General features: G+C 39.9%; 1 protein-coding gene across 3 annotated transcripts; it reads left to right on the plus strand.

Moving 5' to 3' along the window:
- Positions 1–890: 890 nt before the first annotated feature.
- gdpd5a (glycerophosphodiester phosphodiesterase domain containing 5a) lies at positions 891–27,973 on the plus strand. Of its 3 annotated transcripts, none has more exons than XM_061750704.1 (17): positions 891–1,122; positions 5,441–5,615; positions 8,820–8,923; positions 10,513–10,657; positions 10,725–10,784; positions 10,869–10,967; positions 11,271–11,364; positions 13,422–13,567; positions 15,155–15,237; positions 15,360–15,510; positions 18,938–19,159; positions 19,331–19,476; positions 22,872–23,019; positions 23,364–23,446; positions 26,008–26,022; positions 26,303–26,415; positions 27,156–27,973. In XM_061750704.1, exons 2-17 carry the CDS (start codon positions 5,499–5,501, stop codon positions 27,272–27,274), a joined length of 1,845 nt encoding a protein of 614 aa, XP_061606688.1. In that variant the 5' UTR covers positions 891–1,122; positions 5,441–5,498; the 3' UTR covers positions 27,275–27,973. The 3 variants fall into 3 exon arrangements, with proteins under 3 accessions (XP_061606688.1, XP_061606690.1, XP_061606689.1); XM_061750706.1 differs by having other exon boundaries at positions 10,564–10,657; XM_061750705.1 differs by lacking the exon at positions 26,008–26,022.
- Positions 27,974–27,999: the final 26 nt, after the last annotated feature.

The raw sequence follows: 27,999 nt of genomic DNA on the forward strand, positions 1-27,999 counted from the left end.
ACATTGTTTGGGCTTAGAGGGATCTGACATAATTATCCACAGCTAATCTCCGACTCCCCGGCTCGGAATAGATCTCTACCTGTTCGGCATGTGTCGCTTCCACGGTGGTGTCGCCAAACTAAACAAAAAGTTTCTTCGAGCCTTTTGTGTCCGTGTCTGCTCTCGTGGTATCCCGTTAATCTCACCCTGGCCTCCACTGCTTTTCTGCTTGCTGAATTCCAGGCAGTGCTAACATTTTGAATAGATGGGCCCACACTCCTTGGTAACAGCCTCCCCCCACAGTGAACTTTAATGAAGTTATTTCATTGTTATTCCCCTTTAAACATTCCATTCTCTACACTTAACTTTGGTTGTCATCATCTCAAAACACCATTCAATTTGACACCAATCACTTAACATATTATCCTGTTTTATCTCTATTACAATAAAACATTTTCCAATGAGTGGAATTGGACTTTGGACAGTTATTATAATCTAAATATACAGTAACGGATGCCAATGGGTATCCGAAAAGACATAAGGGGTGTCATGGTGCACTAAAACAAACAAACCTTTTTGAAAACAGTTTCAAAAAAAGAATTGATTTTTATTATTATTATTGTAGGCTGTTCAGAATCTCAAAATCAAATTGCACCAAAAAAAACAAAAAACACACACATTTTAGGAGTTGCCCAATATTATATTTTTAAATAATATTTCGGAATCACTTTTAGCGAAGCTCCAGTCACATTTTGTCTCACGACAACTACAGTTTAATGTCAAATATATACCTCGGCTCAGTAAAGGTTGTGAAACAGTAACATGCAAGCCTTTTTGGAAAATGTTATGATCCTTTTCTTTTGACACTGTGGGCCGTAGCTCCTCCCACACACTGAGGAGCGGCTGACGCACGAATGACAAGTGCACTTGCGTCTGTCTCCAGAGCAACAGCTACTTTCAAGATTAGAACACTTAATGCTTCCCTTCCTCTGCCGGGTTCTAACTCTTTTATATTCAGGGTCAACTAATGTGTGACAATTGTCAGTCTCACGTGTCCGATTTGAAATGTACTTTGAAATAACGACGTCATGTGACATTTTGATGTATTCAGGTCGTCCCGAAGAAAATCAAGGCTGAGTTGAGGTAAGGAAATTGTTTCTCACTTCGGATTATCTTCTATAATATCAGTGACAGTCACTTTGTTTTCATTGGTTTTGCTCGGTGTAATTATAATCAGATTTAAGTGGAGTTTATTTCCTTGGATTAGATCTTGTAGTAACCTGTTCTCTCTTACGGTTTTTCTGCATCCGACACAGCATTGGCAATATTGCACAAAAATGAACTAAAGTGAGGTGATCAGTGATCATGATTGAATTTGTCAGTGAGTTAGATTGAGCTCCAGAAAAGAGGCAAATGCATGCGTGGTTAAATAGATAATAAAATCATGGGTAATGCTGTATTTGTTTTGTTTGTGACAGCTGTATCATAGGTTCTCCTAATGATATTGCACGCCTTTGTTATAGTCATAAAGAAGCAGTGGCATGCAGAGTTGTGCGGCGAGGGGATGGTGGCAACAGGAATCCAATTTGGGGGGTGTAGGAGGGGGGGGGAATTATGAATTGTCATTTGTCTATATGGGCCATAAACTCTCCGGTATGCTTAAGTCAGGAAAGGTTGGCAGCGCTGCGCTTTTGTAGTACAGAAAATGGATGGATGAGTGATGAACCTACAGAGGGCAGAACAGTGGTCACGCGGTCTGAGAGGTCCTGAGTTTGAAGCTGAGACCGTCCTGAGTGAATTTTGCATGTTCCACAAACATGAATGTTATTTTAACTAAAATAAATTGTCCATTGGTGTGATGTGAGTGGGTTTCTCTATACAGTTGAAACTAGAAATTTACAGACACTATATAAAGTCACATTTGCTTTTTTTTCCTCACTGACATGAAATTAGATGAAACTTTTCCCTTTCTAGGTCAAGTAGGATCACTAAAATTATTTCTATTTACTAAATGCCAGAACGCCAAAATGCTTAATGCCAGAATGATTTTTTTAGACAATTTTTCATTACTTTTTTTCAAAGTCAGAAGTTTACATACTGTACATTGCATTGGCATTTGGAACAATTGGCTGGATACTTTGTGACTTGGGTCAAACATGTATAATTGAGCCAAGTTTGTAGGCCGCCTTGCTCGCACCTGCCTTTTCAGATCTGCCCATAAATTTTCAATTGGGTTGAGATGAGGGCTGTGCAATGGCTACTCCGAAACATTGTCTTTGTTTTTCTTAAGATACTTCGTGAGCAGTTTGGCAATAGGCTTTGGGACATTGCACATTTGGAAGACCCATTAGCGCCCCAGCTCGAACTTCCTGGCTGAAATCTTAAGATGTTGCTCCAGTATGTCCACATAAAGTTCTTTCCTCATGATGCCATCTATTCTGTGAAGTGCACTAGTACCTCCTGTGGTGAAATAATCCCACAACATGATGCTACTACCACCGTATTTCAAAATTGGGATGATTGACTCATGTTTGCAAGCTTCCCTCTTTTTCCTCCAAATGTAATGATGCTCATTATGGCCAAACAGTTCAATTTTAGTTTCATCAGTTCACAGGACATGTTTCCAAAATTGAAGGTATTTGCCCCTGTGTGCATTTGCAAACTGTAATCAGGTTTTTTTGTTTTTTGTTTCCATTTCTTTTGGAGTAATGGCCTTTTAGCCCATGTCGGTACATCTTGGTCCACTGTGGATATTGGTATGCTTACCAGCTTCAACCAGCATCTACACAAGGTCTTTTGCTTTTGTTCTTGGGTTGATATGCACATTCCAGACGCAAGCATGTTCATATCTGGGACATAGAACCCGTCTCCTTCCTGAGCCACATGATGGTTTAACATTCCCATTTTGTTTATACTACATATAATTGCTTGAACAGATGAATTTGGCAACTTCAGGCATCTGGAAATTGCACCCAAGGATGAAGCAGACTCGTGCAAGCCCACAATTCTCTTCCTGATATCTTGGCTGATTTCTTGTGACTTTCCCGTGATGTTACATAAAGAAGGAGTGTGTTTCAGTTGTGCCTAGTTCAAATATATCCACAGGTGTGTCTCTAATTAACTCAAATGTTGTTAATAAACCATCAGAAGCTTCCAAAGAAATGACATCATCATTCAAAAGACATATTTGAATAATTATGACATCATCACGCATGCATAAAAATAATCATCAAAATGTAAATACAGCTGTCTTTATTATTCGAATTATAGAAGAATCTAGAATTAGTCTCTATTTTTTTTTTAAATCTCAGTCTAACCAAGCCTTCCTCACAGTATCAAATCAATGAATCGATGGATGCCTCACAACTAGCAGAACAGCACATCATTACACTTATTGAAGAATCAGACCAGATAGATGTGAGGGAAAATTGGAATTACCGTGACAAACCAATGCATTTAACCTCTTTTACCAGCATATTCCACTATTGGAGACTATATCGGTTTAAAGATTTAGGATATTATTAATGCAATTATATAGAATTTTCATGATCGCGTGAATGATTAAAGAGTGAAAAGAAGTGATGATGACAGAGATAAAAGACCAGACAGATATAGTAAATTTTTTTGAGTCTTAGTGGATTATTGTATTTCAGTATTATTCATTGACTTCATTATTCCAGCTCCTGCAAGATTCCTGCTCATGTGGTTGCAAATAGTAACAGCGTCATTAGCACTTTGGAAAAGCTGATGAGGCTCTATGAATGATATACGATGTATGCAAATTACAGGAAATCATGCAGTGCTCCTTTTAGTACAGAATCAAATCAGCAATTATAGCCTGCACAGAAACACATTCATAAATCGGAGTACATGGTGAACTGGTCGCCAGCCTATCGCAGGGCACATACAGTATAAACAAACAACCATTCGCACTCACATTCGACTTCACCGTCGACTTCATGTATCTTGCTAAAATACCAAAATCGCAGATTTTCTTCACTTTAAGTAATCTTGAACTGATGCTGAATAATATAGTTCAACATTTATTTTTTTTTTTTACTGGATTCTGATTTCAAAGCTAGTTATCCATCAATTTGTTGTGTATATGTAATAATATTAGGTAATCATACATTTATATCGGTTCACAGTAGGAGTGTTCGATACCACTTTTTCTAGACCGATACCAGTACGTATGAGTATTCACTCTCGATACCAGTATGAATTTTCACTCTTGAGTACTCACCGATACCGAGTACCAATTACCAATACCAGTAGTACAATTTTATTTTGGTCGAGACAGTTGACCAAGGAGTATTTCTTTTGAGTTGGTTGTGCTTTTTAGTTCAAATAATTAATTGCTGGTAATTGCTTCTGTTATTGTGGGACTGAAAAGAAAAGTTTTTTTTTTCTTTTTATAAGTGCAAGCAATCAAGATTGACTCGCTGCATCATCTAATGTATAATAATAATTTAGGTATGTTGCTTTAAAGCAGCTTTAGCCTGCCTGATTCCTGACCACTGGTTTTGTGTGAATCAGATGTATACAAAAATGCATATACTGTGCAGTAAAAAAATTAATTTCCCCTCTGGGATGACTTTTAAAACATGATGTTTTAAGATTAGTCTATTTATTTATGGATGGCCTCTTTATGAGCTAATCCCGTGAAGATCGGTAGTAGTTTTCTCACTCTCCCTCAGCATTAAATTAAATTAAATTTCTTACCCCATTATTATTCCTTCATTTTGTTTGCTTTTCATGCGATTTTACCAGACGTGACCCACCCACCTTTAAATAGTATTTTGACTTCCCCACGCAAAAGTTTTTACCCCAAACAAAGTCTAGTGTTGTCATCATAACTGCCTTGTTTTGTATAAACAAACTTTTCTTAGCATGGGGTCACAAGGTCATCTAGTTTCTACTGCATATGGACTCTAAATGAATACAAACATGTAATTAAAAAAAACAACAACAACATCAACTCATTCTGAACCCGAGAAAGAAAAGGTATTTTCTCCCAACAATATCCTTTCGAGAGAGGAGGGGTCTGCCCTAGACTACTAGTCAATCACAAGACTACCACAACAACCACATTTCCACCAAGCAGTACAGCACAGTTTAACCCCCCTTAAATGTTTCACTCTTTGTTATATTGCAGCCATGAATGAAAAGCTTGGTGTAAATGGGCTCAGTCTGCATAGGCTGCCTATACCCGTAACTATGAACAGGACAAGTGATGTAGAGAATAGACAAATGAAACTTTGCAGAATCACTTTCAGGCTCAAGAGAAATTTAACACCATGTAAACTGTTTCAATGCACAAAGATGGAAATCCCGCTTCAAAATGTGACTTTCAAACCTTTAAAAAGTGACAGTATTTGTCAAATTGTTACTAACTACTACAATGCTTACAAAACTTAAACTGAACAGATGAACTGTTTGGTAACATATCTGTCTTCTTTAGGGTTCAAAGGCCCGTGTGGGATGCTAAGAAACTGGTGGTACGTTCAGGCTGAAGGAGCATGGTGAAACACCAACCCTTGCAGGTCTATGAGAAGCAAGTGCTTGTGTCCTTTATCACTGGCATTTACGGTTGCCGTTGGAAACGCTACCAGCGCTCCCAAGACGACAGCTCCAGGGTAAGATCATAGTTCTCGGTTATTTGTTATTTTGAATCAGTATTGGGCTGTCACGCTACAGCCACCACAGTACAATTCGATCTGACATTGAATAGATATATCACTTAAGCGTGACGTCATAGCAGCATGACAGTGGAACTCAAATGAATTAAAAATGGAAGATGAGTTCAATTGCAATTTTCGACATTCCATTGTCACATGGACAGGTGATCATTCTCTGGCAACCAGTCGAGAGAAAGCAGCATATTTAGCTCCTCTTTACACAAGCGACCCGTTTCTCTAGTGCCAAACATTGGACTACACGGGTCTGGAGTGAGGTAGTGGTAGTGTAGCGGTGTCTTCTGCATCCGCTACATACACTGATCTGCGTGTTAAGTGACAAGTGGAATTTGCTGGTTTGGTATCCTGTCTCCATGAGTGATAATACAATTAATGCTGTAATTGACTTCATGAGGGCTGTGTATGCGGCACAGTTCCCTTTTTTAGACTCAGGGCTCAACAATTAGCCAACCGTTTGTGTGGCCCTAGTCACCATGCTAAAGAAAAGCTCTTGTAGGGCACGCTCTTTCAGTGAAAAAGCCTGTGTAAAGTGTGATTTAACTTTTCAGTCTTTGTCAGACAGGTCCCATGTCATCATTTTTTAAAAATAATATTTTTTGTCCTTGTATCAGTTTTGCAAGATAATTGAAAATGCCCAGGACGCCCCTTTTGAAGCTATTCTGGTTCATCTTTTTTGCCTGGCAGTTAAGACAGCTGGGTTTCCCATTAATATTCACCATGTAAATAACATCGCTCGCGCGCATTTTGGCGACAATGGCTTCAATTTTCGTAATTGTATCCACAGTTACAATAAAAATGATAAATTTAGTATTGTTAAGTATTGTTGTAAACCACAACACATACTGTATATGCTTCTAAATACTGTGTTTGTATGGCTTGGCGGTGGTCACTCTCGCTCAAAAACTTGCTCTCAGGCTTCCTGCCACATTCCAAAAATATGCAAGTTTGCTTGATCGAAGACTGTAAATTGTCGTAAGGTGTGAATGATAGTGTCAGTGGTTGGTTGCTCTATATGCCGTCGCCTGGCAACCAGTCCAGTGTGTACCCCGCCTCTCGCCCTAAGTCTGCTGGGATAGGCTCAAGCTCACCTGTGACCCTAAAGAGGATTAGCGGTATAGAAAATTATTGGATGGATGGATGTGTTCCATGCCCCTGCCTTTCTCCTCTTGCCACTTTGGGAAGTTGCCATTGCGTCTCAGAGCAAAGTTCATTTCATTAATCCAAGAGAATGATTGTGTACATGAATATCAAATTAAACCTCCACTAATACATGGAACATTTTCATATTACTGAATCAAGTGACTGTTTAATGTGATTAAAAAGCCCACGGAGGATTCTATCACCAATGACCACACCGCCTAGTACATTCTCTTTTCAGCTCATAAATGTATTATTTAAGTGATTCTAATCATGTTTACTGGTATAAATAGGTTCCGAGTGCCATTTTCCCCCTTTTAAAAGACTTCATTAAAAATCAAATATTTTCAGAGATATTGTAAGCGACAAGCATGTACTGTATGTTTTGAAGGCAAGGCAGCTGTTTCTATTTAGAATAATTCATGAATAATTTTTTTGCTGTCAGCATTTAGCTAATAATAATAATATCCATCCATCCATTTTCTGTACCGCTTCTCCTCACTAGAGTCGCGGATAATAATAATAATAAATTTTTGTTAAAAATGTACCTCTTTTAAAAACATAAAACCACTCCTGCAGCGCCTCCACCGCGTCACAGTGCTGACGTTAGCTGCCTGTTGTTCCACCAATGGCCTGTTGGTGGTCTCAAGGGTGTATGAAGTTGTGGTCCGATTGCCTAGTGGAGGGAGAGAAGAAGAGCGGTATGATCCCTTCACATTGGCCCACAGGAGTTCCAGTTTTATTCCCTCTTGTTGCACAGTCTACATGTTGTGTAAAGTTGTTAGTAGATGAGAGAGAAGAACAGGATTGAAGTCTAAAATTATAATGTTGTGATCACAGCGTCATGGACACAGTTGATTTTATATTCATGTTTGCTTCTGTTAAAAGTCGCTCGCATCTGCCAAAAAATGAATAAAATTAGAAAAATAAATACATTCTCTACATTATTTATGTATTTTCCCATTTTTACACTATATGTATGTTAACCACAGATCTTTACACTTCAGTAATGCAGATGGATTTTAAATTAGCTACAACTCGGAAAGGGAAATTAAACATGCAACTTACATTAAAGATGCAATGAAATTTAAGTTTCTCAAATATAAAAATTTTAAGAAACTAGTTAAAGGAGCAAGTCTATTCTACCAAGCCAACGACTTTGGAAAACCTTGAAGGGCGAACCCGAGAAGTTATATCTTGCATTCCACAAGAGTTCCTTGTGAAATCAGTTCATGCGGTTCCCAGGCGGCCTGAGAAACTGCTGGCTCATGCTGGCGCCCATATCCAATTTGAAATAAAACGCCATCCAATACACGTTCATGTCTCGTAAGAATTATAGTTCAGAAATAAATTACAAGGAGTTACTTTTCAATCACCCGGTGTAAGTGACTCCACCACTGTCACCTGACTTGTGAGTCAGCTGCTAAACTAAGATTGTTTACTCTATATTGTCTTCCTGAGGTTTTTGTGTTTGCAAGGCCACACAACAGCACCACCAGCACACCACCTTGGCAAAACCTTTCACAAACATTGATAAACTTGTCTTTTATTCTTTTCCTGCACTCACTTCTAATTATCTCCCAGCCTCTTATATAAGCTGCTGGAAATGGTGATCCAAAGCATGGTGAGGTGCCAAAGCTGATCAATGGTCAACACGATGTGTTGAGTGGCCTATCATTGCCTTGGTCTCCTGTCACGTGGAATTATTTCCTGATCCTGTTAACTACTGAGGGAGAGAGAGACCTTGAGCGTTGCACAAGCTCTCCTTCATACGTTTGCCCCACATGTCGATTTAGAAGACCTGCTTGCAAACAAAAACATGACAACCCAAATTACAAGAAGCCACATGTTAATGAGTGTGTATGATTCGCTTTTGATCTTCAAATAATAAGAATTTGGCAATCTTTTTCGAGGCTTTGCCGAGTTTTTCTTAATGGGTGTGCACAAAGCTCTTCATGTATGGCATTTATGTGAATTATCGCTTCTGTTTTGTTTTGTTTTTTACAGTGGGAGTGTTCGTGGTTTATCATCTTGTGTAGCTCTTTTCTCCTGCTTCTTTTTTGGGCCTACTTCTGGTTGGTGGCTCAAAATGATTTTGACGACTTCAACTGGTGAGTCAACCTTTTAATGGTACATCTGGTGAGCATTAAGACAACACTATTTTCATCTGAGGTCGAGACCTATACATTGTTGAGACTATTGATAGTAAGGCAAATATGCAAATATAATGATTAAATAATTAAATGTAAACATAAAAATTTGAGATAGAAGTATGTATGAAATGTAAGACTAACATTACTGTCCACACAGAAAAACAACAACTGTAAACCCAAAATATAAAATACAGAGACATGCATGAGGGATAAAACTTCAATGTGAGAGAGAAAAAGAACATTAAAAAAGCAAGCAAGCTAGAGACCTTTTTTCATTAATATGTATTCATAAATATATACATATAAACACAATTGCCATTGTGACAATCAGTGGCAAAAAGGGAGATTATTGTACTGCAAAAAAATTAACAGAAAGTTTGAATAGCTTTTGCAGTGTTTAATGATCCTAATGTATTGTTTGACTTAATTTTAGTATCTATATACAGTATTTTTAATCATTGTAGAAACACTTTACATAGGTACAATCTGAGAAGTATTTAAAAATATTTTATTAGTCAGCAAATATTTTGCGAAAACGTAAAATAAATGTATATCATTCATAAATAGGATATAATTCTGTAAACACAAATAAAGCCTAAATGTAGCATTTTTTTTGGTTGCTCTGTGCTGACATCTTGTGGTAAAAGACATTTTAGACGTTTTATTTTATTACTGCGCAAAACATTTAGCAGGTAAAGTCCGCAAGCTTGAGACATCACATCAGCAATACTCGCCGTCGCGTGATGACGTCAGTTAGGAAAAGTGGAGTCGAATTCATTTGAAACACGGCTGTCCTTTCCTGTGTTCGAAAGGAGGCACCTTTTCATCTCCTTGACCTGATGATGTATTCCAAAGAAAAGGTTAAGGAAAGGTGGAATAAAGGTTAGGAGATTGAAGAATCTGAAGAGAGCCTTACTCTTCAATTAACCAAGCATGCGTGTATTTGGAATGTGGGAGGAAGCTGGTATGACCAAGGAAAAGAAATACATCATAGGATGATCCAACATCTCAAGACAACTCGAAATAAGGCTCAGTTGCCTCCACACACTGCAGAGATGACGAATGGCCTCCTTTGTCATCCAGGAACTGCTGACATACTCCAGCCACATGAGGCTGGGCATTGACATGCTCCAGAAGGAACCCTCGGCCGACTGTGCTGGCAAATGGTCTGACAGTAGGTCTGAGGATTTCATCCCGTTGTCTGTGCAGCCCTCCAACGATGTGCCTCTCTGGACCGCCAGTGTGATCCTCTTGTCGTTTGAAAATATAACTTGTTGTCCATCAGGTTACCACCAGTGGCGGGGCCCTGGAAAAGTTAGAAACTAGTCAGGGATCAGTTCAGAAAGCATGATGACAAGGGGGAAAAAGGGATCTGTGGCCACCACCTGCAAAACCATTCCCGTATCGGTGGTCTTGCCTTTCCACGTTTAATCTATCACATTTGAACAACAACATGTGAAACGGATTCACAATTGTTTTGCAATTTACTGTTTGTGATCCGAGTGTGATTGATTTGTAGTTACACTGTGATGATTGTTCCCTTTTAGTCTTATGAGCAGCATCTGGATGCATCAACCGTTAACCTGTTCCAACTCCAGGTCAGTGTATAACCGCTCTGGAGAATGGAGGGACGAGACCATTCCCATCCTTGCAAGCACCACCGTGGGATTCAGCTACGTTTCAGTCTTGATGGTAAGAGTGCTGTTTAAGACTGAATAAAAGATCCTTTAAAAAGTACATACTGCATATTCTCCATCAGATCTTGGCATGTTTCCACATATCCTTGGGACAACAGCTTAATCTCTACTGGCTCCACAAGGTGCAGTGAGTTGCAGCTTTGCTTTAGTTTTGCTTCTTGCAAGTTTGTCCAACGACGCCATCATGATACATCTCATTTTCACAGGTCGGCGTACTGGCTACGCTCCTTACTACTATCTCTGGTGTGGTCTCTGTCGATGACATATGGGCAGATGAATGGGATGTCGTGTTTGTGTCCCTGCAGGTTTGTTTATACCCCAACTACAACACTGTTAGATTATACACACTTAAACCCTTGAACTCAAATAGCATATTTTTAACCCTTCACCTTGTTGGATAGGGGGCTTACCAGTACATCACTGTTTTCAAATTTGCACTTCAAGTCAAGGAGGCTAATAATGATCAACAAAAATCTTTTTGTTTCCTGTGAACTTATTTTCACCTATCATACTCATAAATAGTTTTTATATTAATTGTCAACAGAATGATTTATTATGGCCACAAGAAGATAACTGTCACTCATTTTATATTTGTGTTCTAATGTTAGTCCACAGCACCATTCCTGCATATTGGCGCTCTGACAACAATCACAGCTCTTAGCTGGCTGGTCGCTGGTTATGTGGTCCGCAGAGAGAGATCCAGTAAGCGTCCTCTTCAATTTCACCATCACTGCTCTGCTGTCAATTCCTCAATAGTACAACGATACAATAGAACCTGCCTTTAGTTTTAGTTGTACTTGTACAGCTTTATATCTTCCTATTGTACAACCCCAATTCCAATGGAGTTGGGACGTTGTGTTAAACATAAATAAAACCACAATACAATGATTTGCAAATCATGTTCAACTTATATTTAATTGAATACACTACAGAGATATTTAATGTTCAAACTGATAAACTTTATTGTTTTTAGCAAATAATCATTAACTTAGAATTTTATGGCTGCAACACGTTCCACAAAAAGGTGGGACAGGTGGCAAAGAAGACTGAGAAAGATGAGGAATGCTCATCAAACACCTGTTTGGAACATCCCACAGGTGAACAGGCTAATTGGGAAGAGGTGGGTGCCATGATTGGGTAGAAAAGGAGCTTCCCTGAATTGCTCAGTCATTCACAAGCAAAGATGGGGCGAGGTTCACCTCTTTGTGAACAAGTGCGTGAGAAAATCTTCGAACAGTTTAAGGACAATGTTCCTCAACGTACAATTTCAAGGAATTTAGGGATTTCATCATCTACGGTCCATAATATCATCAAAAGTTTCAGAGAATCTGGAGAAATCACTGCATGTAAGCGCCAAGGCCAAAAACCAACATTGAATGCCCGTGACCTTAGATCCCTCAGGCGGCACTGCATCAAAAACCGACATCAATGTGTAAAGGATATCACCACGTGGGCTCAGGGACACTTCAGAAAACCAATGTCAGTAAATACAGTTCCGCGCTACACCCGTAAGTGCAACTTGAAACTCTACTATGCAAAGCAAAAGCCATTTTTCAACAACACCCAGAAACGCCGCCGTCTTGTCTGGGCCCGAGCTCATCTAAGATGGACTGATGCAAAGTGGAAAAGTGTTCTGTGGTCCGACGAGTCCACATTTCAAATTGTTTTTGGAAATTGTGGATGTCATGTCCTCTGGGCCAAAGAGGAAAAGCCAGCATCTGGGATGGTATGAGGCTGTGTTAGTACCAATGGCAGGGGTAACTTACACATCTGTGAAGGCACCATTAATGCTAAAAGGTACATACAGGTTTTGGAGAAACATATGCTGCCATCCAAGCGATGTCTTTTTCATGGACGCCCCTGCTTATTTCAGCAAGACAATGCCAAACAACATTATGCACGTTTTACAACAGCGTGGCTTCGTCGTAAAAGACTACGGGTACTATACTGGCTTGCCTGCAATCCAGACCTGTCTCCCATTGAAAATGTGTGGCGCATTATGAAGTGTAAAATACGACAACGGAGACCCCGGACTGTTGAACAGCTGAAGCTGTACATCGAGCAAGAATGGGACAGAATTCTACCTACAAAGCTTCAACAATTCGTGTCCTCAGTTCCCAAACGTTTATTGAATGTTGTTAAAAGAAAAGGTGATGTAACACAGTGGGAAACATGACCCTGTCCCAGCTTTTTTGGAATTTGTTGCAGCCATAAAATTCAACGTTAATTATTATTTGCGAAAATCAATCAAGTTTATCAGTTCGAACATTAAATATCTTAAATATGTTTGTAGTGTATTCAATTAAATATAGGTTAAAATTTGATGGGTCCTTCCTTGGCCCCTGCACCACCCCTCTTCAAAATTGTGGAAGTCAGAAATGACATCCTACTGTGAATAATCTTGTCCTGCGATTGGCTGGTTCCAGCTCGCCATCAACCCTAATAAGGACAAGCAGTATAAATAATGGATGGTTGTAAATAATCCATCAAACAATTCTACGCAATTCACATTTTGAGTTATATGGGTTAAGGTCACATTAGTTTATTAAAACTAAATTATATCAAATAATTATGTTTTTTTTTTCTTTTTCACATCAGAAAACTTTCAACAAGTGTGTGTTCACCTTTCATATCCACTGTTAACTCCACAATTGTACTCCAGTAGGATTCAACAGATTGACAATGCCTGCAGCCAACACATGCTAAAACTCTCCAGTAAATCCATTTGTTCAGTTGCTGAAGCTCACTCTCTGTCTTAGATTTCCAGATGATGGTGTTAATCACCTACATAATCATCCTCATGGCCCTTTACTTGGCACCGCTCTCATTCTCCTGCCCCTGCGTAATGGACAGTCGCAGCCTCAAGCCTCGACCAGACGTCATTGGTCGACGAGGAGCTCCTATGGTGAGTTGGTCTATTGGCAGCCCTTACTGTCTAATCCAGTAAAGTGTCCAAGTGACTCAATGGGGAAGTACACGTGTGTTTGTGAGCACTAGAGTCTACACTGTACTGTGTCATCTCAGAGCTGGGCAAATGCTCTCTCAAATCTCCTTGGCACAAAAGCACCTTGGAGGGTATCACCCGAGTGGCAAGCTATTGTACTCAGAAGTAAGAGTCTCTGATGGTTAATTAGTGAGTTACTAGTAACTCACCACCTAGTTTTGAATAGCCCACTATATCGGGGGTGGCCAACCAGTCAGAGGTTAAGAGCCACCATTTTTACTCTGTTCCTGCAAAGAGCCATCATACACATGGGCACACACAAGGTGTGATCAGAGATTTCTTTCCACAAATTCTTTGTTAATGGGGGGGCAGATAAACTGCCAATCTTCCACTCACTCTCTCACTTTCTCTTACACACACAAAGACTTCCGCTCTGCCAGATCTACTGTAAATGTCACACATTAAAAATAACAGCGACAAAAAAAATTACTTAATTCTGGTACCAAGTTTTATGTACTGAGGAGGCAAACGTTACCAGAATGGTGGAAAGGCTAAAATGTGGATAAAGAAAGGATCTGCTCATGTTCCCAAACATACAAGTTCATCTATGAAACGGTGGAGGTAATGTCATCACTCGGGCTCGTGTGGCATCTTCTGTGACAGGCTCACTAATCTTCGTTGATGTAATACATGATGGCAGCAGCAAAAATGAGCTCAGATTTCTACAGAAACATTTTATCTTCCAATTTAAACATAGATGAAACCAAATTTATTCCTTCAGTGACTTCATCATCTGCAAGATAATGACCCGAAAAACAGCGTTAAAACAACAAAGGAGTTTATCTGGTGCAAGAAGTGCATATTTGTAGACTGGCCAAGTCAATCTCCGGACTAATATTTGTTTAACTACCTCTGGTATCAAAGGTGGCATGGTGGGCGACTGGTTAGCACATCTCCCTCACAGTTCTGGGAACTGGCGACCAGTTCCGTGTGTACCTGCCTCTTGCCCATAGTCAGTTGTGATAGGCTCCAGCATGCCCATGACCCTAGTGAGGAAAAGTGGTCCGGAAAATGGCTGGATGGATGGTATAAAATTACAGTATACAGTATGTATCATTCAGATTGTACAATGCACACTGCTCTTAACAAGCGCGCCAATGACAATAAAACTGAGCTTCAGGATTCAATTGTTACACTACAGATGGTTTTCCCACCTGAAGTCAGTAAAATGCAGTCAGAAACCCATCACAGCAAGTGGTGGAGGTAGCCAACTACCTTAAACCATCTGGCATGTCATTGGTTAAGCCACATGCCGAGGTTTGGCTAACACCAACCCTAAAGGTACAGTGATGCACTTGGAAGTGTGAGATCCAAATAATGATTAAGTGCAACCCTGTAAATAACCTGCCAGTGCCACTGTCTAAATTAGCAGAATAAAAGGACTTATCTTTCTGAAAGTGTCAACTAAATCTAAAGAAATCAGTGTGTTGTCTGTTTATTGAAATGTTGCCAGTGAATGACATTAATTTCACGCTCCCTCTGTTACAGCTGGCCCCAGAAAACACCATGGTGTCCTTCAACAGAGCCCTACACCATGGAGCCAGCTCCCTGGAGGCTGATGTCACTCTAAGGTTATTAACCACCCATTTCTGACATTTTCATCAAGGCTTGTTCATAATTAATGAATCCAGTTCCATATGAGCAGTACCTTAGATCTGACAGATAAACTATATGTTTCCGTTTCTATCTCTAGTGTGGACGGGGTTCCATTCCTCATGCGAGATCGAACCTTGAGACGAACCACAGATGTTAGCACGGTTTTTCCTGACAGACAGCATGACAATGCCGCTTTCTTCAACTGGACAGAGTTACGTTCGCTCAACGCAGGTCGCTGGTTTCTGGAGGTAAAGAAACCCATGTTACACTAATCCATTCTGATAATTAATAACATATGTATATCTGTAACAGGTAATCCTTTAGCTAAGTTGCAAAATGCTGGTCAAGTAGTGCAGTAAACTATGAATTTGCTTTAAAAATAATGACTTCCAGTCTAAAAGAGATTATTTTACTGTATTACTAAAATCATTATACATCGCTGTTCATTTTTGTGTGTGCAGTATCACAATATTATTACTTGAACATAATATGAAAGTAAAGTTAATTACTGTACGACTTAATTTCGGACTCCTCATACAAGCCCAGAAAGCCGGCTCAATATTGGGTATTAAAAGGTGTACTGTAATTTCTCGTGTATAATGCGGAATCCTCCCCCCCCCCCAAAAAAAAAAATGTCAAAAGTCAATAGTGAGCATTATACATAGGTACATTTATGCCGCCATCTAGTGGTTATGAAAAAGCTGTTCCAAAATGCCACCGACACCGAGTGGTTATAAAAAAAAAGTGTAGCCTACACTTTCATTCCAATATGACAGGGGTACGGCCATCCATCCATTTTCTGAGCCGCTTCTCCTCACTAGGGTCACGGGCGTGCTGGAGCCTATCCCAGCTATCATCGGGCAGGAGGCAGGGTACACCCTGAACTTGTTGCCAGCCAATCGCAGGGCACATACAAACAAACAACCATTCACACTCACATTCACACCTACGGGCAATTTAGAATCTCCAATTCATGCATGTTTTTGGGATGTGGGAGGAAACCGGAGGGCCTGGAGAAAATCCACGCAGGCACGGGGAGAACATGCAAACTCCACACACACACAGAACCCCGGTCCTCAGAACTGTGAGGCTGACGCTCTAAACAGTCTACCACCGTGCCGCCGACAGGGGTACGTGTGACTGCATATATGCACAGTTGTGCTCACAAGTTTACATACCCTGGCAGAATTTGTGAAATAGTTTTTCTTTTAAATATCACTGATGGCTGAACAACCATCGTTAATTTCTTCATGACTATGATTTGTTTAATGATAATGCTTTTCTGAAATGCTTGACCGTTTTATTTGACTCCAATTAAAATAAAATTAAATGTGTTTCACCTGGTCCTTTATGTTTTCTTTAAAGAATTGTGCCCAGCTTACAAATTCTGCCTGGGTAATCAAACATATGAACACAACTGTGTGTTTTCTAATCTAGAAAATAAAAGTACAGCTGTGAATTTCAAAATAAGAGCAAGTAAATTTAAAAAAAAAAAGGATTACGTGTTTAAATAAAGTGCTTAACTTCAGAATAATTCTTTGAAAAAAACCGAACAAAATACAGATAATACTTCGTGGTTTGATCATATGGGTAGAAGCAAAATCATGCATTGTAAGAATGCATTATACATAGGCAGAAGGGTTTTCCAGAATTTTGAGGTCAACTTTGGGGGTGCGCATTATACACGAAAAATTACGGTATTCAGTTTCAAATTACTCATTCCACGTTGAGAGTTCACTGAATTTGAAAGAGTTTGAATTAATGTATTTTTTGATGTTAAATGGTCTCAGACATGTCTCAGATGTCCATCAATTTTCTGAACCACTTGTCCTCACTAGGGTTGCAGGTGTGCTGGCGCCTATATCTGCTGACTTGGGGCGAGAGGCAGGGTAGACCCTGATCTGGTCGCCAGGCAATCTCAGGGCACATATAAGCAAACAACCATTTGCACTCTCATTCACACCTTTGGGCAATTTTAGTCTTCCATTAACCTACCATGCATGAGACCTCTGCTCTCACATATATTGCAGAGCCCCGAAATAAAAGCACACCGAGACTCGATCACGTGCACTGGACTTAGGCATGCTTCACCGCAAAAACCCAGTTCGATTGTCTATAGTGTGTGCCCAAACAGGGTATACTGTATTTAACTGGAAGAGGTCAGATTGCGTAGTACTCAAGCACACGCAACATTATTGTGCTGTTTAATCAATGTGATCATTCCTCACGCCAATTATTAATAACAGCCATGTTGCATAAGTGATACAATCAGACTGACTCGAAATACTGTCAGTTTATATATTAGTCAAGCTCGCAGTATGGTTGCTTATACACGTGTGTGTGCACAAGCACAAAATAAAGACGTAAAAAATCATCCATCCATCCATTCCCAATACTGCTCATCCTGGGTAGGGTCGCAGGGCGCTGGAGCCCATCTCAGCTGACTTCGGGTGAAAGGCAGACTACACTCCGAACCAGTCAGTCACAGGGCACATATAGACATAGACAACCATTCACACTATCACTGAGTGGGAACTGAACCCACGCTACCAGCACCAAAGACAGGCGAGTGTATCAGTACACCATCAGTGAGTACGGAAAGTATTCAGACCCCTTTCAATTTTTCACTTTTTTTTTTTTTTTTGCAGCCATTTGATAAAATCATTTAAGTTCATGCTTTTCCACATTGATGTACACACAGCACTCCATATTGACAGACAAAAGAACAGAATTGTTGACATCTTTGCAGTTTTATTAAAAAAGAAAAACTGAAATATCACACATAAGTATTCAGACCCTTTGCTCAGTATTTAGTAGAAGCACCCTTTTGAGCTAATAAAGCCATATCATTCTCCCTGCGAGTGGTTATTGATAACCACCTTGCATAACAGAAATAATGCGGCTCAAAATAAGCCACAAAACTATGAAAAATGCAGTAATGCAGTGTCTGCTGAAACACAGATGAGTGAAGCAACAAGACTCACTGAGGCGGCGGAAGAATTGATGGAGTGACGGGGGCACATTGCTTAGGGGACACTTCCAACAAAGAAGGTAACAATGCTCAAAAATTAAATACACATCATTGATTTCAAAGATAGGAATGCTTTAATCCATTAGCAAAATGTAGCAGGTACAACTAAATATAGCACCAACAAAAATGGATGGGTTTCATTATATTGTACATAACTATTGAGAAGAACAATTCTATATCATTGACTTCAACCAGGTCATGAAAACTCATGAGCAGAAAATATGTTGCCTTCTACTGATAGGCAACATACTAACCATGCTCAGATAGGAAACACTCAGTGCAATACAGTAAATAAGAGGTGTGAAAATGTGATTTAAAAAAAGCTAACGCCCCCCCCCCCCCCCGGTTCTGCCGCCTCTGAAGATGTGGACAGAGGAATGACCACCACACAATATGAAACAATTGAACTAGTGTGAATATATCTTCAATAAAGCTATCATTCGATGATTGGGTGCCATGGGTACGAAAAAAATATAGGATAGAGGGCAAGTTAATGAAATCATTACAGTTATGGGGCACTTTTACAGGGCCCCACGGACAATGGAGCCTGGAGGCCCCTGATCACCTTCATCCTGCTCAGGTAGCATCATATGAGCATGAGGGGCTAAAGCATCTCAGCATCTGTTGCTTTCTTTTGTTCCCAGAGGAATCCCTACTGGACAGTAGAGACATTGACCGGGAGGGATCGGAGCAGAATAAGCAACCAGACGGTTTGCAGTCTGTTGGAAATGCTTCGTCTGGTAGTGAGAGCCAACAGCTCCGCACTGCTCAATGTCCGCAGGCCCCCTGCAGGCCACCCTCGCTACCGAAGTTGGTTCACGGACACGATCTGGGCTGTGCAGAAAGCAGGGATTTCCCAGAAGAGGGTGAGGACTGGAGGTCCCTCTTACACTAATCTATCAAATCTACAATATATATGTACTGTACTTAATTTCCATCATGTTAACATTTTCTTCTGTGCAATCACTGCATTCACTCCGAATAACAATGTACTCCATCTGATTAGTCTCGTTCTGTCTCACATGTGTTTGTGCCAGGTGACATGGACCCCCGACACAGACAGGGGGAGGGTTCGGGGGTTTCAGCAGACCACAAATGAGAAATTGTCAGTGGCAGAGATAAGGAAGAGGGGCATTACGAGCCTGACCCTTCACTACAGCAAGGCCAGCCACAAAGATATACAGTAAGACGTGTTTCTACAGTAACACTGACAGAAATGTTTATTTAGTCAAAAAGGAGTTGAAAAGCAGGATAATAAAATGTTAGGTTGTTTTAGGGACTTTGGGGTCATGACCAAATAATGTAGCTGTGATTTTGAAGGGCTGTCTTTGTCAACCCTGCAGATTGAATTATAGTCAGTCGGAATGGGCTGCAGGTCACCTTGACTCAGATGGTTGTATGGATGGACAGATGTGTGAAAATGGAGAGATGAATGAATGCATTGTAGATAGAGAGATGGCTGCATGAATAATTGGATGATGTACTGATGTACTGTATGCATCTGTGTTTGGATAGATTGATGTATTGATTTCATAGTAGGAGGAGTGATGCGTGGATAAGACAAGGGCTGTGCAAAGGTGGATGTGTTTGATGCACGGGTAGATAGACAGACAAATGGATCAATGATGCACAGATGGATGGATGCTTAAGTGTCATGAACAGTGTTTTTGACCTTTTTGCATTTGCTATGCATTGTGTTTTGTTTTGTTTGGTGTTATCTGGACGACTTCCGTGTCTTCCTGTGTCCTGTTTGTGCCTTCCTCGTCTGGTCGTCAAGTAATTGTTTTCACCTGGTCTCGTCGGCCCTGTTCCCCGTGTCACCCAATCAGTTCTCTCAGTTCTTGTATCTTGTTTCTTTTCCAGCTGTCTTGTCTTATCAATTTGTATTAAGTTCCCGCTTTCTTCACCGGTGAAGTGAAGCGATGTTCAGATGATTGAGATTGGGTGAAAAATATCAGTTTTATCCATTTTCTGAAACTTTAAACATTACAAAGTGACAAAATAATCCATAGGTAGTTGCTTAGTGTTAACCATTACATAAATATCATTTGGTTATATTTCATATATTTGTCAATATTATGTGAAAAACCTATTTTTTTGTTTATTATAATTAAGTTGCCTGAGTTGGGCCAATACACATCGAGTAGTTCAATATGTGAACTGTATCATCAAATTTAGAGCTAAAAAAAAGATAGCACTTGTGTGTATGAATGGCCCATTTTTTTCCATTTTTATTTTTGCATGTGTATATCTATGTCTAACTATATACTCTACATGCACATATGTATGTATATTAATTTGAGAACATTTGGATGGACACTCTTTTTTAATGCATTACTGAAGTAGCGGACTCTGAGTACTCTTTATCGGCAGATCCTTAAAATCAAAAACTGACAAAAGCTGAATTTAGTTAGGTAGTTCAATTCAAAAAGTGAAACTCATATTATAGAGATGCACCACACACATTCAGAGTGAAATATTTCATGATAGTTTTCATATACGTATAATTTTGATGATTATAGCTTACAGCAAACGTAAACCCCAAATTCACTACCTCTAGAAACTAGAATATTATGTAACACACAATCAAGAAACAATGACAATGATTATGAATGTAATAATTAGGCAGGAATATGCTTTTCGGAAGGCATTGGACGGCTTGGGTGGATGATTGGATGAATTTTTGGATCGAAAGACACATTGATTCCTTAATGGTTACATGATTGCAAGGAAAAAAAGACAGGAGAAGGACAAGGAAGTTTTCGATCCATAGATGCATGGCTGGACAGATTCTTTGACAATGTATAGATGCATTTTAGATAGGTGCATGGATAGATACAGGGTGTCTTCAGTTTACGACTAAGTTTAACGTTTGTACTTTAAGCTGTCACACACTGTAGTCTATCACTAACCTTCTCTAACGCAGTAGTAAAGTCATAATTAAAATAAATAAGTAATAAATCTAAAACAGTAACTGGACATGTCTTCTTGTGCAGCATGAGGTATTCTTTAGCCTCTGCGAAAACTACAGTGGGTACGGAATGTTTTCAGAACCCCTTTAAAATTTTCCCTATTGGTTATATTGCAGCCATTTGTTAAAATCATTTAAGTTCATTTTTTTACTCATTCATGTACGCACAGCACCCCATATTGACAGAAGAAAAAAAACGGAATCCTTGAAATTTTTGCTGATTTATTAAAAAAGAAAAACTGAAATATCCCACAGCCATAAGTATTCAGACCCTTTTCCGTGACACTCATATATTTAACTCGGGTGCTGTCCATTTCTTCTGATCATCCATGAGATGGTTCTCCACCTTCATTGGAGTCCAGCTGTGTTTGATAATACTGATTGGACTCGATTAGGAAAGCCACACCCCTGTCTATATAAGACCTGACAGCTCACAGTGCATGTCAGAGCAAATGAGAATCATGAGCTCAAAGGAACTGCCTGAAGAGCTCAGAGACAGAATTGTGGCAAGGCACAGATCTGGCCAAGGTTACAAGAAAAATTCTGCTGCACTTAAGGTTCCTAAGCGCACAGTGGCCTCCATAATCCTTAAATGGAAGACGTTTGGGACGACCAGAACCCTTCATAGAGCTGGCCTCAGATCACTGTGGCTGAGCTCCAGAGATGCAGTCGGGAGATGGGAGAAAGTTCTAGAAAGTCAACCATCACTGCAGCCCTCCACCAGTCGGGGCTTTATGGCAGACTGACCCTACGGAAGCCTCTCCTCAGTGCAAGACACATGAAAGCCCAGTGCAACGACTGGTTGCAATCAAAGGAAAGATGAATGCGGCCAAATATCCTGGATGAAAACGTTCTCCAGAGTGCTCAGGACCTCAGACTGGGCCCAAGGTTCACCTTCAAACAAGACAACGACCCTAAGCACGCAGCTAAAATACCAAAGGTGTGGCTTCAGAACAACTCTGTGACGGTTTTTGAATGGCCCAGCCAGAGCCCTGACTTAAACCCAATTGAGCATCTCTGGAAAGACCTGAAAATGGCTGCCCACCAACGTTCACCATCCAACCTGACAGAACTGGAAAGGATCTGCAAGGAGGAATGGCAGAGGATCCCCAAATCCAGGTGTGAAAAACTTGCATCATCATTCCCAAAAAGACTCATGGCTGTATTAGCTCAAAAGGGTGCTTGTGCCACATACTCAGCAAAGGGTCTGAAGAATACTTATGGCTGTGTGATATTTCAGTTTTCCTTTTTTAATAAATCTGCAAAAATTTCGACAATTCCCTTTTTTTCAATATGGAGTGCTGTGTGTACATTAATGAGGAAAGAATGAACTTAAATGATTTTAGCAAATGGCTGCAATATATAAAACAAAAGAGTGAAAATTTAAGGGGGTCTGAATACTTTCCGTACCCACTGTATTTCAAAACCTTGAAACGTCATGTGCTGCTACCATTGTAAACTGAGGACCCCATGTACATTAATTCATGAAAAATGGATGAATTCATGGATGGGTTTTTAAGGACCGTCTTCCAGTCACTTGACATGATAGTCAAAAATCAAGCAATATGTTTTGCAGTGTTCGCAGACATGTATTTTCCTTCCCCCAGGGAGTATCTGGCCAACAATGTGAGCGTGACAGTCTACCCAGTGAATGAGCCGTGGCTCTACTCAGTTCTGTGGTGTAGTGGGGTGCCTTCCGTGTCCTCTGATGCCGCCCAGGTCCTCCGAAAGGTGCCTTACCCCATCTGGCTCATGGTAAACAACTCTCATCGCTGCCTTTCTCTGATCTGACACCACATGCAAAACAAACTGATACAAAAGCAAGGTCACACACTGAGGCGAGAAGACAGCAGGAGAGGACAGAGACTGACAAGGGCCCAGCAACATGTCGGAGTAAGGACGTAGAGAAAATATGTGGGAGCGCAGCAGCTGACTTGAGCTCAGCATGGTGCTGAGGGACAGCAGAGCTGCGGAGTGTGGCAGCTTGACACAACGGCACTCATAGGAGCTGGTGACAGCTTGTGCGCGAGAGCCGCTTGTTGACGTCTCCCTCCAGTGGTGTTTTCTGTTAACCGCTTTTTGTTTTGCTTCTCTTTCAGAGTCAGAATGCTTATAGCTTCATCTGGATCGCCTCAGATCTCGTCTCACTTGCTGTAGTCATAGGAATCTTCAGTTTTCAGAAGTAAGTAGAGATAGTGCCAAAAATCACGGATGTAAATAAAATCATCTCCATTGCTTAAATACAGCACTGTGTAATGTTATTGTTATAGCAATGCTAAATGACCATAATCTGCATAATGCTATTATTATTTTCTGTGTACTTATGAGAGTATTGGAATAGTTTTTCTGTACATTTTGAGAGACTAGAGCAAAGCTATTCAACTACGTAATGAAGAGGGCCACATTTTTTTTAAATTGTAAGGGCCCAAGGGCGGACAAATGCTGTCCCATTATACTCACTTGACACATTTTGAAAGCTTTTATTTTACACTACTTTTATACATTGTAGCACACCCTTAGATATTGAACTAGGCGATTTAAACAAAGCTGTTTTAGTTTCACAGCAGTACTTAAACGTGCATTTTTAAAAAAAATGAGTTGCATCACAGCAGCATTTCAAGTAAATATAAAGTGCAAGTAGGTTTCATAAGAGCAGCAAGTGTTGTGGGGCTTTTTGTGAAGAGGTGAGACAGGGTCTCGGTGGACAGGAGGAGCTTTCAGAAGCCTGCACCACTACAGCAAAGGTTATCAGAGAGACAGACAGGAGAGTAGTTGGTGTATCTTCTGGTAGGAAAAGGGAGGAGACTTGGTGGTGCAACCTCAAAGTACAATAACTCATACAAGGAAAGAGGTTAACTAAGAAGAAGTGGGACACTGAGAGGACTGAGGAGAGGAGGAAGGAATACATGGAGATGCGACGTGGGGCAAAGGTAGAGGTGGCAAAAGCCAAACAAGAGGCATATGATGACATGTATGCCAGGTTGGACACTAAAGAAGGAGAGAAAAAAATCTATACAGGTTGGCCAGACACAAGGATAGAGTTGGGAAAGATGTGCAGCCGGTTAGGGTGATTAAGGATGGAGATGGAAATGTGTTGTGCTGGATAGATGGAAAGAATACTTTGAGGAGTTGATGAATGAGGAAAATGACAGTGAAGGAAGAGTAGAAGAGGCAAGTGTGGTGGACTGGTAAGTAGCAATGATTATTAAGGGGGGGGGTAGAAAGGCACTTAAAATGAGGAACACAAATCAACCCTGAGCCCCTTCCTGTTTGCAGTGGTGATGGATAGATCCCATCATCATGGTCCCCGTGGACCATGATGTATGGAGATGACATTGTGATCTGCAGTAAAAGCAGGAAGCAGATGGAGGAACAGTTAGAAAGGTGGAGGCATGTACTGGAAAGGAGAGGAATGAAGATTAGCCATAGTAAAACAGAATATATGTGCATGAATGAGAGGGGTGGAGGGGGAAGAGTGAGGCTACAGGGATCAGAGATAGCGAGAGTGGAGGACTTTAAATACATGGGAGTCAAAAGTGGTGAGTGTGGTAAGGAAGTGCAAGAGGATGGAGCTGCCAGGAAAGAAAGCTAGAGGAGGACCAAAGAGAAGGTTGATAGATGTAGTGAGGGAAGACATGAGGGCAGTTGGTGGTAGAGAGGAGAATGCAGGAGATAGGTTTACATGGAAAAGGATGACCCCTAACGGGACAAGCCGAAAGGAAAAGAAGAAGATTTGGGTGATGTTTGGCTGGCCAGATGAAGAGCTTTTGCGGGCTGAATGTGGCCCGCGGGCTGCCAGTTGAATATGCTGAACTCGAGTTTTGTCTATTCTTCCTTCAAGATCAGTAACACACATGACAAAATTCAATATTAATAAACAAACACAAAAGGCATGATGATGATGTTGTACAATCCAAGTATTTTTTTAAATTTGAATTTAATTGGACCTTAATCAGCATAGAGTGAATATTTTATTCTGCAAAGTTAAATCCTCTTAGCGGAAATGCATTATTAATAGGGAGGATAGATGTACAGTTTCTATATGTACAATTATGTAAATAGGGGAAAACAATTGGGTATGTGGGGGGGGGGGGGGGTGTAAGTATAAATTTCACATGTATGTAAAAATGTTTATGTGATATATGTGTGTATTTATTTTGGGTATGGATGTTTGTATGTATTTTGGACTGACTGCAATTCTTGGTTATTAATTTATTTTAGGTAATGGTGAAGGGGTAGGATCTAAATAAGTTTAACCTCGTCATGCTCCTTTTTGGGCTTGCAGTACATGATGTTTAATTGATAGTGTCGATTTTTTTTTTTTTTCACTTCTTGTTTTCTGGAATGCATTTCCCAAACTTCAATCAATGAATCAATCAATCCACAAATAACCTTGATTTTGGAAGGAATGTCTGACTTGATCTTCATTTTTTTTCAGTCTAACCGTATCTTCCTATATTGTTTCTAACTGACTCCACTGAGCGTATTTCATTGAAAAAGATAAGAACTTGAGAAGACACTATCTGCTTCAAAACTGACTGTTAGTTCACTCTGCTGTTTTTCTTTCTTCACTTTCCCCCTCTTTTATCCTCTCACCGTTTTTATGTTTCACCTCTGCGCTCTAACCTCTTCTTCCCCTTGTCCTCTCTCTGTCTGTCTTTCTCCTCTGATGTCCTTATTTTGTCTGGTGCTCTGTCTGATCTGCATGCAACCTTCCTCCGCTGCCCCCCTGGCATCTGTCAGCTATCATATGATCAGGTAACCGCTGCAGCTGCCTTAGCCTTTGTTTCTTTCTCCTCGTTTGTCCTCCTTGTGCTTTTTCTGCCTGGAACCCCAAGGTTGTTTCCTTTCTGTCTTTCGCTAAACAGTTTTACCTCCTGCTTATGCATCTACCGTACTTTAATATAGATACGAATTCTGCGTGCATCAGCACATTTAAAAGCAGGCTTACACAATTTCCATGTGACTTGCTTGAATGTCACAGCTCGGTGAACTGCCGCGATGTGCTTGAATTATGTGTTATTTAAACATGGAACAGGTGGAGGATGAGTGGGATGCAGAACTGTAACCCTGAACAGATCATGCTGAGTGCTGTGCCGCATCGATCTAATCGGGATGTCAACATCATGAAGGAGAAGCTCATTGTGTCAGGTGCAACTTTGACCACATTCACACCTGGAAATAAAGATTGAGATTTTTTTTTACAGGTTATGTGCAGAATTTTCTCGAATAGCGTCTGTTTCCTGACTCAACCTCATAGAATAATTTACAGTCATTTATTTGAAAACTACGGACCCCCTAAAGGGACATGGGGGGGGGGGGAAGAAACGTGTTTCTCGTTACAATGAGAAACAACTTTCTTCTATTTTTTTCCATGTCCCTTTAGTGGCTCCGTAAAAAAAAAAAGAATTATAGCCAAAATTATAGTTTTGGTTGAAAAATAATATCTTTATCAATGAATTTTCATGTGAAAAAAAAAAAGTTCTATTTCTTGATTAAGATGTCAAATTACAGTATTTTTCATGCGTTCCTGAAAACCCCCCAAAATAGTTTCAGTGCTTAATTAATTTCTGACTTCTCAGAGAATGTCAGTGTGCCGGCTGAAATTTGGTTTTAAAAACGTGAAATCTGTTGGAAATTGCCAATTTCTGTAAAAAAAAATAGTAAAACATGAGCGAAATCACTGAAATTGAAAGCATCCGCAAGAAATTCATGATGCTTCATGATATCGTTTTCATGACAGGTGGTCTAATAAATTTGTCAAGCACTGTTTCCATTCTGTATATAATTTAGACATCACTCTGAGAGGGAAACAAATTTAGTAATTTCATAGTTGACATGGTTGCCATGATCTCAAGCATCATCAACAATAATGTGTGTCTGTTTTCCAGAACTCAACAATGGGCTGAGCAGTACAGAGGAGCTGTCACTGTATCCCGAGAACGGCAACGCAAGATACTCTCACGGAGACATGAGACCGTCATTTCACACGGAACAAATGGGATGTTAGATGACTACTGTATTGTAGATATATATATATATATTTTTTTTTTCTGGAAGTGTTTTTCTATTACTGTTCATGGCTTATATTGAATGAAAAGTCCAAATACAACCAAATACCAAATACACATACAGTATATTGCACACCTCTTGGAAATAATTTTTTCAAATTGACAGTATGCATGTATGCAAGCAAAATTATGTTATTTAATAGGCCAAAAACAAGACAAACAAACAAAAAAAAACCGCATATTTAAGGCTGAATGTATTATACTGTAAGTCTTTTTCATAATCTTCTATGTTTTAAGAAATGGACTATGTATATGTGTATTATACACTGATGTATATAGGACTTATTTCAAATATTTTGCCATTGTGAAATGCTTTTTAGTGTGTGAGATTTTGTTTTCGTCCATTGCGCTTGTAATAGATCGTTTAGAAATACTTTACAGAAAATATCGAGGACAAGCATTTGCACAGTTTTGACAGTCGCTAAACTATCAGTGGCAGTTACTGCATCGTTTCTGCCATACCACAATGTTTTCAAGATGTTGAGTAGTGAAATCTTTCACGTGGCTGCCTTATTATGAAACTGATAAATGAGTCAAATATTGAGGAAGGATTTTTGTCAGTATAATAATAAGGGATTGTATTTTCACCTATGTCACTTTAAGCTGCATATTCATTAATAAAAATGATTATTTGGAAATTGTGCAGATTTTGTGAAAATAAAAG

This window comes from Phyllopteryx taeniolatus, chromosome 17 (genome assembly GCF_024500385.1).
Source record: "Phyllopteryx taeniolatus isolate TA_2022b chromosome 17, UOR_Ptae_1.2, whole genome shotgun sequence".
Taxonomy (NCBI): Eukaryota; Metazoa; Chordata; class Actinopteri; order Syngnathiformes; family Syngnathidae; genus Phyllopteryx; species Phyllopteryx taeniolatus.